This window comes from Copadichromis virginalis, linkage group LG8 (assembly GCF_057382275.1).
Source record: "Copadichromis virginalis isolate Kocher_CV1m ecotype Utaka linkage group LG8, C_Virginalis_male_GT1.1, whole genome shotgun sequence".
NCBI classification, from domain to species: Eukaryota; Metazoa; Chordata; class Actinopteri; order Cichliformes; family Cichlidae; genus Copadichromis; species Copadichromis virginalis.
In genome coordinates this window covers 1326879-1342917 of record NC_140625.1, presented here as the reverse complement: position 1 = coordinate 1342917, position 16039 = coordinate 1326879, and the positions used below count along the sequence as shown (strand labels likewise).

General features: G+C 42.8%; 1 protein-coding gene across 5 annotated transcripts in view; it reads left to right on the top strand.

Moving 5' to 3' along the window:
• LOC146702481 (RNA binding protein fox-1 homolog 3-like) overlaps positions 1 to 16039 on the top strand; it is a 611273-nt gene that overhangs the window by 375758 nt on the left and 219476 nt on the right. Inside the window, exon 1 of one of the 5 annotated variants that reach the window (XM_085465385.1) lies at positions 7845 to 8591. The exons of the other annotated variants lie outside the window; for them this stretch is intronic. Coding sequence (XP_085321511.1) covers positions 8574 to 8591 — 18 coding nt within the window. The 5' untranslated portion in view covers positions 7845 to 8573. Of the gene's footprint in view, positions 1 to 7844; positions 8592 to 16039 lie in introns of those variants that run through there. 5 annotated transcript variants of the gene reach the window in all.

The following is a 16039-nucleotide window of genomic DNA, read 5'->3' as shown; positions in this document are numbered from 1 at the left end:
CATTTCTCTCAGTGTTTGTTTGACTTTGGGACCTGAAGCGGACGGAGTTTTGGACCGGATTACTCCGCGAAGCTCCTCACTACGATAGCCGTAATGCTCTGACAATCCATCAAAAAATTTTTAACAGATTTCTGCAGCCAAAATCGGTTCGAGGTCAGTAAGCACAACCAGAATTCATACATAAGGCACACTTTTGATTTTTGAGAAAATTAAAGGATTTTAAGTCCTTATAGTGCGGAAAATACGTTATACAGAAGAAAATAATATATCGCGATATATATCGTTACCGCACATGCTTCAAATTATATCGCAATATGGATTTTAGGCCATATCGCCCAGCCCTAATAGTAACCATCTGTACATGATATAGTTAGAACATGATTGAGAGTTATTTGTTGTTATTTGTTGCCAGCATGTCACACACTTTTCATTTTCATTTACTGTGTGCTTATGGATTCACTAGCTTACCTTAGCTTGTAGCCGACTGCTTGTAGCACTTTGGCGACAGTGGGAAGGAAAAACTCCTTTTTAACAGGAAGAAACCTCCAGCAGAACCAGGCTCAGGGAGGGGCGGGGCCATCTGCTGTGATTGGTTGGGGTGAGAGAAGGAAGACAGGATAAAGACATGCTGTGGAAGAGAGACAGAGATTAATTACAGATATGATTCAATGCAGAGAGGTCTGTTAACACATAGTGAGTGAGAAAGGTGACTGGAAAGGAAAAACTCAATGCATCATGGGAATCCCCGGCAGCCTATGTCTATTGCAGCATAACTAAGGGAGGATTCAGGGTCACCTGGTCCAGCCCTAACTATATGCTTTAGCAAAAAGGAAAGTTTGAAGCCTAATCTTGAAAGTAGAGATAGTGTCTGTCTCCTGAATCCAAACTGGAAGCTGGTTCCACAGAAGAGGGGCCTGAAAACTGAAGGCTCTGCCTCCCATTCTACTTTTAAATACTCTAGGAACAACAAGTAGGCCTGCAGAGCGAGAGCGAAGTGCTCTAATAGGGTGATATGGTACTACAAGGTCATTAAGATAAGATGGGGCCTGATTATTTAAGACACAGGCATCGAACTCCAGGCATCGAGGGCCGGTGTCCTGCAGGTTTTAGATGTGTCCTTGATCCAATTATATGATTTATTTATTACATTTTATGTGCAGTGAATAAATAAAAGTATATTTACGATGGCCCCTACAGACAAAGCACGTACAAACTTCAAAAAATGTAAAAACACAACAGAAGTGCTCCAGGACGCTAGGGGGCAGTGTTGAGCTTTTGTTACCTGGTGGCTACACAAGCCAGGAAGTACCAATGACCGGATTTGGTGTGTGGTAGTAACAGGTAAATTAACTTTTTTTTTTTAATTATTTGAATATATGAGTGCTTGTGTAGAAATACACAAACAATACACACATGCTTTCAATTGTGTAATTTAAGTGATCTAGTAGCTCTGTTTTGGAAGTTCAGTTAATGCTAGAAATGTGTTTTGGAGTTTGTACGTGTTTTGCCTCTAGGGGCCACTGCATATATTTATATATAAACACATATAAATAAAACCATGTTGTTGTTTTTTTTACATTAGTAATTCGTTTTGTGCATAATTTTATATTGTTGTTAATAATAAATTAATTAAAGCAACAAAACAACCTGAAGAGCCATTTGGGAGCCGAAAATCCCATCACTACTGCAAAAGATGATGTACAACATAAGAACTCCAATCTGAAGTAAAGTTCCTGAATAATCTGTGGAATGTAGCATCATTCCAGAGATTATTCATGAATGTCGGATCCTAAAATTTGAATTCAAATAAATGTTGTTGTAGTCTTAGCTAAGAAACTCTCATGTGATGTGCAAATATAACACAGGCCTAACGTTAGCTTAAGTAATGTTAGCTTTTAGCCAGCTCCTCAAGTCAGGAGGTCACGCTTCCCACGTCTACTCTGCTGACGAGAAGTAACCGCGATCATGTTTATGCAGGTTTTTGTGTGTCAGAGACCTGAGTCAGAGACGAGGCTTGAGATGAGAAGGAAGAGGACGTCACTTTATCCACACGCTGGTCATGTTGTGACCACTGCAGTTTCCCTTCTTTGGTAAAGATCTCTGGAGACATAAAACATGAGTGGCCACTATATTCAGGATGGTGATGCAGCATGGTAGCTTCCACAAACCTCTGCCAGCTCCTCTGTGTTTTTGATGGAAGTTTTTGAGAACACATCAGTTTGTTGGAAAATGTCGTTACACAGTAACCAGTGTATATTTATTAGTACAACGTTGTTTTTCACCTATTAAATAACCTCAAAGAAACAACAGAATCTACAGCATTCTTACTAATGTAATGCTGTGACAGCATTCACAGTCAGAGTCAGAAAAAAGAGCAAACAGTAGTGGAGCCAAAGTCACCTGCTGAGTTCTTCCAGGTAAAAGATACCTGTGTGTCTGCAGCTGGCAACACGTCAGTCTGTGGGTTAGACAGACATCTGCAGGCAGCCTGAAACTAGAACTCCGAGCAGGACGAGGAGGCTCCAGGATTACAGGCTCTAAGACACACACTCGTTTGACTTCAAATGTCTTACTGTTTCAATAAAAACAAATTCTATTATACATTTTGATAGGTTTGTAGCTTGAACCCATCCGCTGGAACGTTGAAGGCAATATAATTACACTGCAAAGCAAGACACAAGTAGGCAAGCTTCTTCATGTTTCTCGTGCACGGGAGAGAACCGGACAGGCGCCGTTCCTTCGCTTGACCCCAGTTGCTCTCGTCCGTTCTCCCGTACCACTGTTCTTTTATTGAGGTTACATGAATATGCATAAGTTCATTAACATATGACGTCTACATACACACAAAGAGTACCTTGCCTGTGTGTGTGTGTGTGTGTGTGTGTGTGTGTGTGTGTGTGTGTGTGTGTGTGTGTGGACTGCTGATCAAAGGGTCAAACATCCTTGGTCAGGAAGAGGGTAGCCTCCCCCTCACCCTAGATGGTTCATCCTAGATAACACGGTGAGGAAGTCCTGCAGTTCATCTAAACAAAGAGCACTTAGACTAGAACAGACGCAACTACGTTAATCCTACCATAAAACAATAAGACACGGTATGACCTCTCATGCTCCCAAAGTGCTGTCTAATACACACAAAGTTTGCAGACTATCAAGGATCAAAACCTCTACCAATCTACAACTAATTACAAAACTCTAAGCATATATAAGTAAATATTTCTAAGCATAAATGACAATCAACAATACAAATCTAACACATTTTATAATAATATCATGTTATTGACTGTGAGCAATAACATCTGTTTCATATGATTATATTTTAAATCTCCCGTTTTTGAAATCAGTCACAAATACAGATTAAAAAACATGTTCAGCTGAGCTGAAACAGATGTTAGACGGATGTGGTGCAGAGGTGGTCGTGGTTACTCACCCCATGGTCCACAGTCGCCTGGATGACCTCTGTGTCAGCTGGAGTGTTGAGTCAAACTGCTTTCATATCCGTCAAACATTTCACGGACTTCCTAAATACAAACTTTGATATTAACCCGATCACCACCTTAACCAGCTCTACTCTGAGTTGTGCTTCTCTGGTACTCTGCAGACTTTCTTGTCAAACACCTCTATACAGTGGGGCAAAAAAGTATTTAGTCAGCCACCGATTGTGCAAGTTCCCCCACCTAAAATGATGACAGAGGTCAGTAATTTGCACCAGAGGTACACTTCAACTGTGAGAGACAGAATGTGAAAAAAAATCCATGAATCCACATGGTAGGATTTGTAAAGAATTTATTCGTAAATCAGGGTGGAAAATAAGTATTTGGTCAATAACAAAAATACAACTCAATACTTTGTAACATAACCTTTGTTGGCAATAACAGAGGTCAAACGTTTACTATAGGTCTTTACCAGGTTTGCACACACAGTAGCTGGTATTTTGGCCCATTCCTCCATGCAGATCTTCTCGAGAGCAGTGATGTTTTGGGGCTGTCGCCGAGCAACACGGACTTTCAACTCCCGCCACAGATTTTCTATGGGGTTGAGGTCTGGAGACTGGCTAGGCCACTCCAGGACTTTCAAATGCTTCTTACGGAGCCACTCCTTTGTTGCCCGGGCGGTGTGTTTTGGATCATTGTCATGTTGGAAGACCCAGCCTCGTTTCATCTTCAAAGTTCTCACTGATGGAAGGAGGTTTTGGCTCAAACTCTCACGATACATGGCCCCATTCATTCTGTCCTTAACACGGATCAGTCGTCCTGTCCCCTTGGCAGAAAAACAGCCCCATAGCATGATGTTTCCACCCCCATGCTTCACAGTAGGTATGGTGTTCTTGGGATGCAACTCAGTATTCTTCTTCCTCCAAACACGACGAGTTGAGTTTATACCAAAAAGTTCTACTTTGGTTTCATCTGACCACATGACATTCTCCCAATCCTCTGCTGTATCATCCATGTGCTCTCTGGCAAACTTCAGACGGGCCTGGACATGCACTGGCTTCAGCAGCGGAACACGTCTGGCACTGCGGGATTTGATTCCCTGCCGTTGTAGTGTGTTACTGATGGTGACCTTTGTTACTTTGGTCCCAGCTCTCTGCAGGTCATTCACCAGGTCCCCCCGTGTGGTTCTGGGATCTTTGCTCACCGTTCTCATGATCATTTTGACCCCACGGGATGAGATCTTGCGTGGAGCCCCAGATCGAGGGAGATTATCAGTGGTCTTGTATGTCTTCCATTTTCTGATCATTGCTCCCACAGTTGATTTTTTCACACCAAGCTGCTTGCCTATTGTAGATTCACTCTTCCCAGTCTGGTGCAGGTCTACAATACTTTTCCTGGTGTCCTTCGAAAGCTCTTTGGTCTTGGCCATGGCGGAGTTTGGAGTCTGACTGTTTGAGGCTGTGGACAGGTGTCTTTTATACAGATGATGAGTTCAAACAGGTGCCATTCATACAGGTAACGAGTGGGGGACAGAAAAGCTTCTTACAGAAGACGTTACAGGTCTGTGAGAGCCAGAGATTTTCCTTGTTTGAGGTGACCAAATACTTATTTTCCACCCTGATTTACGAATAAATTCTTTACAAATCCTACCATGTGGATTCATGGATTTTTTTTTCACATTCTGTCTCTCACAGTTGAAGTGTACCTCTGGTGCAAATTACTGACCTCTGTCATCATTTTAGGTGGGGGAACTTGCACAATTGGTGGCTGACTAAATACTTTTTTGCCCCACTGTATGTGCTTGGTTGGCCAGCAGGTGCTCGTCTGTCTGGAGCTCAAAGTCCCACAGGACCTCATCCCTGCTGTTCTCGAACACTGTCAGCTGTGTCTCCCAGCAGGAATGGGGGACGTATAATCCATATGCAGCAGAGATGTTCCTGCACACTGTCCCAGCAGGAAATAGAGTTTCTAAAATCCAGCATCTCAAGTATGGCAAGTAGGAAGAATGTTAATGGAAGATGTTTTTTGAATGGTATTACTGGAGAAAAGCAAAAGAAGGCAGCCGGTGTCATGGCTGTCAGTCAGTTTGCACTGACACACCTGTCATGTGTACAGATGTGCAAACAGCCTCATTTAAAGCAAAGTATTAGGACAAATAGCTTTTTATGTGTGAGTATAAGTACACTCGTTATGACACATCTCAGCACTTTCATCATAAAGACTTCATGGACGGTTGAGGTGAAGCACTCGTTTATTTACTGTAAATATAGAAATGTCTTATTTTTAAATGTGGGAACGTTTGATTGATAATAAAAGGATTTGGACAATTTGGCAGGATAAAAAAATCATGGGAAGCAAAGCGACGCTGAAAGTACTTCATACAAGAATATGGACCGAACGTGTGTGACGCAGAAATAATCTCTGCTGCATTTGAAGTGAGAGAAGAATAGCTAATGTGCATAAATCATCTCTCTGAACATATTGGTAACATTTTAGTTTGTATCAGGGGTCTCAAGCTCGCGGCCCGGGGGCCATTCGCGGCCTGCGTCACCCCTACATTGATGTGAAGTCTAATGCAGCTTGACGTGACTGTTGCTGTTAGGGAGGATTTGTTTGTTGTTGAGGGCAATGTTCAAATGAGTTCTTAAATGATTTAATATGAAGGCAACATGAGCAGAGAGCACAAACATGCTGAGGCTGTTAGCTCAGTGACAGACTCACAAACTCATGTGTCACTTGCATTTGTATGTTGTTAAATACAAACACAATGACAGCAGCAGTGCTGCCACGTGTGTGACAGACAGAGAGGAGATACAGTTAGATCAAACCTGCGTTCATGTTTGTAGTTTTGTCTTGTTATAAAGTATTTGAAATTTTAAAAAACAAACACAACATTTTCAGAAATGTTTGTGGGAGTTTTCTTGTTTGTTTTGTACTACTTGAACACTAAAGTGTCCCTCAGCTCATTTCAGTTTGAGACCCCTGCAGCGCCCCATACAGTTATTGCTAATAACTGTATGGGGCGCTGAACCTACACACCTGCATTTACTTCTGAATTTGTGATTTAAATTATTGAAACGTTTCATTTTCTGATACAAAACTCGTCTTTGTTCATTTTTAAACATCCATATAACATATTGTTGCAAAGCTGTATGTAATGGAAACCTGCAGTAACGTCTATCTTAGGTGTGAATGTTGTCGCTGTTTTCTTTTTAATATGTCGTGATAACAGGAGGATAATTCATAAGCAGCCTTTTTCCTGTTTCTCGGTCTGAAAGTGTGAGGGGCAGTTTGAGTTCAGTCACAGTGCAGAGAGGTGCAGGAGGCAGGGCGCTGTGAATATTACCTGTGCTGTTAGCACAGTGACGCAGTCACACATCACACACACTTTGTGCTGAGGGGACGTCGGGCTGAAGCCCACTCATTGTGCCTGAAGGAAAGCAGAGCTTTCCGGTGCTCGCCGTGTGTGCAGTGCAGCATTGCAGGCAGTAGGTGGTTAAAATGGTGCTTTCCTCAGAAGTGTATTGACTTTACTGGTGGTGGTGTGGGGGGGGGGAGTTGGTGGGGGAAATGTGCTGAGGCAGGCTACATCTAGCCCTGCCCACCCTCACACACTCTCTGCTGCTCTGCCTGTCTTTCCCAGTCTAACACACACACACACAAAATACATATCAGAATGATACAGATGCAAAGTCAGCATTATTCTGACACAGGTGTGTGTGACATGAGCTGATTTTACAAAGGTGCAAACATCCAGCAACACCCGGCTTCAGCATGCAGCCTGCAGTAATCCCAGCTCAGCCAAGCCAGCAAGTGCACACACACACACACACACACACACACACACACACACACACACACACACACACACACACACACACACACACACCTATTCACAGAGGCATGTTAGCGTGTTAGCGCTAGAAACAGAAGCAACAACAGAACAACAAGCAGAGGAAGCAGCTCCACTTCATGCTGGTTCTTCTTCTAAGCTTGTGTGACGGCTGTCTTGCCTCTGACCCCCCACACACATCATGGATGAACCTCCCGTCCTCTTCCTCCCCAGTGCTCCTTAATAAAACCAGCTGCTATCTCTGGCTCTTTCGCGTAAAGGGAAACGCTGCCAAGCTGCTCCGTCTTCCTCCCTCACAGCTCTTTGCATCTTTGCCTTTTCTTTCTTTCTAATCTCATCTTTCCTTGTCATTTGTGCTCCGGCACGTCCGTCGGCTATCCCACAACTTCCACGCAGCATCTCGCCATCCACCACCTCCCAGCGTGTATCTGCCACAGCAGCGTCCCTTCACAGTTCATCTCTTTCTCCCTCCTCTTAGCTGCTCTCCTTCTTTCTCTCTTCCTTTTTTCCTCCCTGCTTGAAAGCTTCTGCGCTGCTGTACAGCGTGGTGACTTCCAGGTTTTCCCAGCCCGACTCGTTCCAGTGCTTTTCACCCGCCAACGCTGTTAAAGAAAGTGGCTCTCAGACTGGTGTTCCCTTAGAGCAGAGCTGCTGAGCTGGAACTACTGGGAATGACATTTGAAGAAAAGAGGCGAGCGTGTGCTCAGACTGAGAGGAGGCAGGTTTGACTGTGTGTAAGTGGAACACGAGAATAGTTAACATCGGCGAAACGCAGGGAAAGATGGAGGCAGGAAGAGCTGAGCACTGAGTGAAAGCTCAAGTTGGACAAGGAGAGGAAGAAGAGACAGGCGGAAAAGAAGTGAAAGGAAGAATAAATAACAGAGTGTAGAGTAACGGCGTCTCACAGTACTCTCTCCTTCTTAGCACTATTTCTCTCTTTCCTTCTCCCTACGGCAAAGAAGCAAAGGGGGACTTTTGGAAAGGTTCAGGGGGAGGAGAAGCTCTGCAGCAATTTTAAGAAGCAAAAAGAGGCAGCAAGAGAGAGGAAGACCCACTGTGTTCAGGGCCAGAGGAACACATGAAAAGGATTTTAACTGCTGCAAACACAGAGGCCATCAGCGAACACTTAGCAAACAGCAAAAACAAACTGAGTGACGACGAAGAACAGCGCAGACACTGAAAACACTCGAACACACAAGACACAGAGAGAAAAAGAGGAAGAGCGCTGGTCTCTCTGGTTTCCTTGTGCATCTTCATCTTCTAACCTCTCTCATCCCCTCTCAGCGAAGATGATGATGTATTTCTGGGTGAGTACTTAGGCCCTGTGAGGGCTCCTGAGCATTACTGAGGGACCCCACACACACACACACACACACACACACACACACACACACACACACACACACAATGACTGAGAATCCTTTTTGTGATGACATAAAACGTGTGGTGTTGAGTTTCTGGGTGTGTGTGGGAGCTGATGTGTTTTTGTCATCTTGGCCCACAGAGCTCAGCTCTCTCTTCCTGTCAGAGATAATGTGAAGCTTTGCAGTTATTAGCAGTGAGGTTACAGTGTTGCTCTTCATGTATACGTCTGCTTTGAGGTGAATTAGTAGGTCTGCAGACTACTCTGTGAGTACACAGTAGTGGATTACTGCACACTTGCATCACTGATATGATGAGCAGGACCAATCACAACTATTGTTATTACTGCTGCCAGGCTGGATTCACAGTTTGAGTCTGTCAGAGGAGACTTGTCCCCAAACTGTGAGGGTTTACTTTGATTTGTTGCTGTTAGTTTGTAACTTCAGGACAAAATCAACAAGCAAATTAAAAACATGTCACAGAAGTAGAAGATAGCAATGGCCAACTGCTTTTTAAAATGACAACATTACATGACATGAGTGCAAAAAAACTGCATTCTTCTTTCATTGGTGACAGTTTACAGACTGTGCCTCTCATCTCAGCTTTCCTTATTCCCTTTAGTTCACTGTAACACTGTAGCACTGTAACACTGTAACACTGTAGCACTGTAGCACTGTAACACTGTAGCACTGTAACACTGTAACACTGTAGCACTGTAACACTGTAGCACTGTCCCTTTGAACAGAAATGGACATTATGTAGCACTTTTCTAGTCTTGCTGACCACTCAGAGCTTTTTGCATTACTTGCACCCTTTACCCAAACACTTTGAGCTTTTATCTGACTCACATAGCCCCATATAAATATCTATGGATGGAGGGAGGACTGTAAGGAAACCTGTGCAGGTACAGGGAGGACGTATGAATCCCACACAGAGGTTCAAACCTACAACCTTCTTGCTGCATGTTGACAGCCAACCAAACACTGCAGAGTCACCAGTGAGTTGGAAAGCAATTAATGTAGGCAGGTACAAGAATGTTTCTCCCAGGCTAATGATCACCTGCTTGACTTTGCAGTCTGTTTACCCTTTTCTGTTATTTCATAAAAAATGTGCGCAGAAAGTCATACTGAGAATATTTCAAAGTGCACCTGTGTTATTCATCTGGAGGCATGGTTCAGCTATGTGCCATTTTCTGGGTTAAACATTATGTGGATAAGCTGCTCCATCACACTGTATGAGTGTGAGTCTGTGTTTGCGCAGTGCCTGTCATGGGAGCTGGGCTCATACAGGAGGTCGAGGAGTTTTGGCTGAAAGTGTGTAAAGCCGGCTTTTTATTGACGTTCCGGACGGAGCTGGAAGCACAGCAGTGCAGCGTGTACTGACCTTCGCCTGAAGAAGCTCGTTGCACTGCAGACCTACAGGAGGCTCTGGGAGAACCAGCAGCTCGATCGTCTGATTGGTTTGATGGTTGGCGTGTATATTTTAAAAACGAGCCTCGTATTGATCCAATACATGTACACGAGTTCCTCTAAAGCATTTTTTAAGGTTTAACTTTAAACTCAACATTGGACATCCCTCCCCCTCAGGCTTAGTTTAGTGTGAAACTACTGGGTTTGTTACAAAGTCATTATTTTAAGAGTTGTGATTTGAAACAAGTGCGATCAGCTGCAAACTGTTTCCATCTAACAAGATATAAAGTGAGAAAGAGCCGCATGACGGAGGTGTGCTGATGTGATGCTGTCCTTATTGTTGGTCTTTGTCTCCGTCTGTCCTCTCTCTGCTGAGCCACAGAAAAGTGGAGACTGTGTGAACACATGGAGCAAAGGGGTTGTGGGTGGGGCCTGTGTAGCAACCAGTCCAGTTGACATCAGCTATTCCTCTTTATCCTCTCTGCCTACCAACTCTCCTCCTGTTGCTCTCAGACACAAACATGCTACACATGTGGACACATACATGCACAAAAGTGTCATCACTGATGATGGTGCACAGATCTGCAGGTTTATCAAGCACACCTGCTTGTCTGCACACCTGCTTACCAAAAGATGGCTGCAAGTGTGTCATTAAACAACTTTGAATACAATATATTCCAAACCAGCTACACTGCAGTAGTTTCACACATACACACACTCGCAGTGCTGAGGTTGCAGTGATCTTCTTGATGCCAGTATGACAACAGTAACAGAGTTCCTCCATCTGTCCCTCCAGAGAGTACAGGCGGGAACAAAGACCTCCGGTGTGAGGGATGTGAGAAACGATCAGAGGCTGGAAGAGTGGAAACAAAGCAAGTATCCAGAACTGATGAAAAGGTTCATGGAAAAGAGAAAAGAAGCAGCTGGAGGGTCAGTCAGCAGCCAGGTGCTTATTAGAGAAATAGAAGGGAAAGAAAGACGAAGGTAATGACCAGGCTGCTTTGGCTTCTTGCTTGCACCACTGATTCATTAGTGTTAATTATTCATGTTTTACATAGAACGATGCAGATGGAGGGATAGTGACTTTTGAAGAGCAGAGGATGGAAAGATGAGAGCAACAGTCTAAAGCAGAGGGGAGATGTGCAGCTGCCTCCTCCCTTCACTGCTCTCAGTGCGTCTGTAAGCTAATAAATAATTGAGTGTGCCGAGCAGCGCGCTGCATGGGTTAGAGAGAGAGGGAAGCCTGCTGGAGTGCTACACAGTGAAATGAGGACCTGAGATCACATCTTTAAACCCATCTTCTGCTGCTCGTCCCCACTTTGATCCCTTTCGCTTTACTGTGGGTCGAAGGCGTTTGGGACAAAGCGTGGTCCAACCCTGCGCTGTACATTTCCTTTGAGCTGGGCTTAGATCCACTTCTACTCTGCAGGGTTAATTCATGCTTTATTTTAGAGAGAGAGCAGGAGTCTACTCTGTTCTGCACCTTTGTTTATGAGGCGAAGAGTAAAGAGCAAGCGACAGCACAGAAACATGCTGACAGGCGTTTTCTGAGAGCAGCTCAATGTAAGAGCAGCACTGACATGTGCACAGCTGGCAGTAAACGGCTGAACCTGCATGCATTGTCTATGACCATTTATAAGTAATATTATATGTGGGTTTGCATAATATCCCATTATGTACCACATATAGTAATTTTATACTCAACTTTAAATATTGTAATTTCTATATGATTATTATTTTGTTCGTCAGCAGCTTTCTGACGTTTCCATTTATTTTGACTACGGTTATATGGCACGTATTAAAGACGTGTGACAAAGGGCCTGCTGCAGACTGTTTTTGAAATGCTTCACACTGACTTTGAGAAACACTGATGAAAGTGTAGTCCACTTTACATCAGTCTTTTATATAAAACTGTGTGTCTCAGGCTGACCACTGTTATACTTTAGAGAGGCTTTAGAACAGGTTTTGTTTAAGGAGCCACTAAAATGACCTATAACCTTCCTTAAAGCCGTTATTTCTGATTTTCACTCAGTCATAGTTACTATAAATCACAGACAGCAGCACAAAATGGATAGTTTTTAAAAAGTTTCCTTTTTTCTCCTAAGAAGCATCGATGAAATAAATTCCTCCTTCCTCCTTTCACTTCTTTTTGCTTTCAGCAGAATTTGTGACAGCCTCTCATTGTTCTGCTGGCTCGTGTTTAAGATACAGCCCTGAAACCTTGGAGGCTAATTGCTGATTGTTGTTAACACCATGATCATGAATAGAATTTTTCAAAACACAAAGTTACAAACTGCCACATAGTTTGAATAAAAGCCACACATTAAAGATAAGTGTACCTGTTCCAACATACATAATCATCCACACGGTCACTTTCATTTTGCACAAATAGAGATCAACTGTGGTCCAAAATAATGAGAGACAAAGGGGAAAAGAACCTATAGAAATTAGCTTAAAACAAACCACAGCTGACCTGTTAGGCTGTTACCAATTTAGTTGCTATAACCTCATCAGCATGATGGCTTTAGGGTGTAAGGTTGTGCTGTAAAATCTGAATACATCCAGTTCGTAATGGCTGTTCAGGTTGTTTTCCTTGAACAGAAAAGTACAGCTGGGCATCATTTGCATAGTTAGAAGAGTCACTGAAAACAGGTCACATATATAAAGACAATAGAAGGTGTCCAAGGGCGGAGCCCTGGGGGACTCCACAGAAGGGGACACTCAGTGTTGTATGTGTGCACATATATGTGGTGGTGTACAAAAGTGACAGGCTGCACTGAGGTGTGATTGATGCTAACATTTTTGCAGTGATTAGAAAACATGGACTGAGTAAGATTAAGGAATACTGTGTTTATTATTAATAAACAAACTAGTTTGTGAGATGGTTAAGTGTCTTTAGTGAGTCCTTTATGCAGAGGCAGTGAACATGCAGGTTTCAGTTATAGTCTTTAGTGCTTCCTGGTTACAGCAGGAGGTCACCAGGAGGTCACCAGCTGGTCTGTAGACCTGTGTGACAGAGGTCTGAATGTAATGTACAGTTATGTAATTCCATATGGAAAAGAAATAGTAAAAACTTATAAAAGACTTGCATCAGATGTGGCCTACTTCATATAGTGAATCATATATCAGGCTTATATGATTTACTCATGAAAGTGGCCACTTTCTCATTACTTTCATATACTGTTTTAGTAAGTATCCAAAACATACAAGTTTCATTTATATAATTTTTCAAGGGATCTTATATCTGTTTTCACTCTTGAGTGCTTTTCATACAAGTTTCACACAGACAGATACAAACTTTATAAGAGTTATAAATATCTTTTCCATATGGGAAGCACAGGCCTCCTCTCACCATCACTTCTTCCAGCTTTTCTGGGGTGACACAAAGGAGTGCAGGCAGTATTAGCAAGATGAACACACACACACACACACACACACACACTCGCTCACACACACACACACACACACACACTCGCTCACACACACACACACAATAGTTTATTATAATACAATTTGGTGAGCAGCTTCTCCCGTGTGCTCCCTCCTTTAATCCTTTACAAACATGCTTCATAAGCGTCATCTCCACAACTAATATTATACCGCAGTGGGCTTCACTGTTCATTTAGCACAGTCATGAGTAAATGGACATAGTGCAGTTGTCCTGGATTGTTAGAAGGGCTGCAGTGTGTGTGTGTGTCTGTGTGTGTCTGTGTCTGTGTCTCTGTTTGAAAGCCTCTGTGTCCACAAGGCACTGACCATCATCTGTGTAATAACCACACATGGACAACACGCTGCCAGTGTCCACTCTGTAGTGTCTTCACTGTGTGTCTGCTCTTCATAGTTGTGTCTTTGTAAAGAGGTGGATGATGCTGTAACACTGGTGAATATATAAACAGATTTATTCACTCATACATCACATGTGTGGCAAACACTTTTTTTTTACCAGATTTTGTTAAAAGAATGAATAATATTAAAGAAGCACAGGTAGTAACATTGTTGCTTAAAGTTTTCTGCTCTGTGGTGTCACATACAAAAATGCTGTAAAGCTGTTTTCGCCACCACGGACACATTTTCTCATTTAGCTGACCTGATATGTCCGAGGAAGCAGAGGACACAAACTCAACTCTGCCATCACATCTGAAGTACAGACCATGTCAGTGATTCAGCTTTGTGTGTTTTCTTTTGCTTTGCTTTAAAGAATATTAAAAAAGTTCCCTGTTTGTTGTGTAGCTCTGCTGTGTTGCAGCCAGACTGAGGAAGGTGCAACACTGCTGTCTACAGCAGCTGTGCCAGATGTTCAGAGACACTCAGTCTAACACATTTCTTTTGTGTCATCACTTTTTGTTTGTCTCAATATCTTTTTCTGTTTTTGCTGCAAATCACTTCTTTGACTCCTTTTAGGTTCTGATCTTGTTTTTGATGCTTGTGATTACTGATTATGATTGTGGGCATCGGTCCCTGACCAGCCAATCACCTGTGAGTCCTGGCACGCTTGAATTTCCATACAGGAAGGTGGGCCCACATGAGGCCAGGGGCCATAACAATGATTCCCATAAAGAGTTCTGATCACCTGTGTGCCTCTATCGCCTTTATCCACTGTTATTCTCTGTCAAGATGTCTGATCTTCAAATATCTGCTGCTCACCGCTGACATACAGAGCGCTCTGCTGTTAGGAAGAAGCCTTTGACCCCGAGATGTTTTTTTCTGCATCTTTGTCTCTTAAATGTTTCAGATCATCAAACTATTGTTAACATTAGATAACAATAAAGTGATTTTTATTATTATTATTAATCCTTTATTTATCCAGGTAAAAAATCTCATTGAGATTAAAAATCTCATTTCCAAGAGAGACCTGGAAATTTATTAAGGGACAAAAGCTTCCAGACCGTCCTGGCCCAGTGTGGAAAACCTCAGCAGTTGGACTAACATGCTACCTGTCAGGAAGCTGTCTGAAACGTTTCAATCACAGCTTCAGCTTTGTGTGGAAATGAGGAAACATCAAAGATGTGTAAACGGAGCTACAAAATAAACAATCATGTTAAAGCTACTGTCCTAAAAGTACTACTCACTGTTAGTGATGAACAGTATACACAACAGTAACACACAAATAATATGGTGTTATTCTCTCCTGTTTGACAATGAAAAACTTCAAACAGGCTGAAACAGGAAGATGAATCTTCCTTTCAGAAGAGAGTTTGAATAAATGTTCAAACGTTCTTCTGATAGGAATGAAGAAATCATGCAAGATAGTGATTCATTTATTTATACATGTTCTATTTGACAGTATCTCTTAGTATCAGTCAGATCTCCAGCAGCTGGTGTACATATCTTCCTCCTGAAGTCCCCATATCACACCACAGCAGCACATACAGGTGCTTGGCTCGTTGCTTCTTCTTTTATTCACAGTGTGCGGTGATCTCCTCACGAATAAGGAGATTAAACAGAAGAGTTTCCCTCTCCCCTAATCTGAGTAAACTGAGCTTAGACTGCATCCAGAACCTGTGTTCAGACGTCCTGTCCAACACCGTGTGCAGTACAAACAGCAGAGGTGGAGTCATGTGGGGAGGAAGGTTGTCTCGTTTCACTGAACCCCTGCACAGGGTTGGAACGACAATAAAGCCACTTGACTTGACTTGTTGTACACTAAATATTCTTCTCCCTTCTTTAAAAGCTCCTCTTTGATGGGATGTGTGTGTGTGTGTGCGTGTGCGTGTGTGTGTGTGTGTGTGTGAGTGTGTGTTAATAGATGAGCACTATTAGGTTGTTTCTATATTTTCTGATTCTAAAATAAAAGATTTCATTAAACTGTGTTTGTTATGTGTCAGCTGTGTCTGACTGCTACATGTTCTTAGTTGATTTCATTTGAAATATTCCAGCGTTTCGGTGTACGGTGTGATGAGAAGAGCTCGATTAGGCTGAGAGTCCAAGAGAAACATGGCTGAACGAGAACAAACATCTGTTTTCCAAAGTGAAAAAAACACATT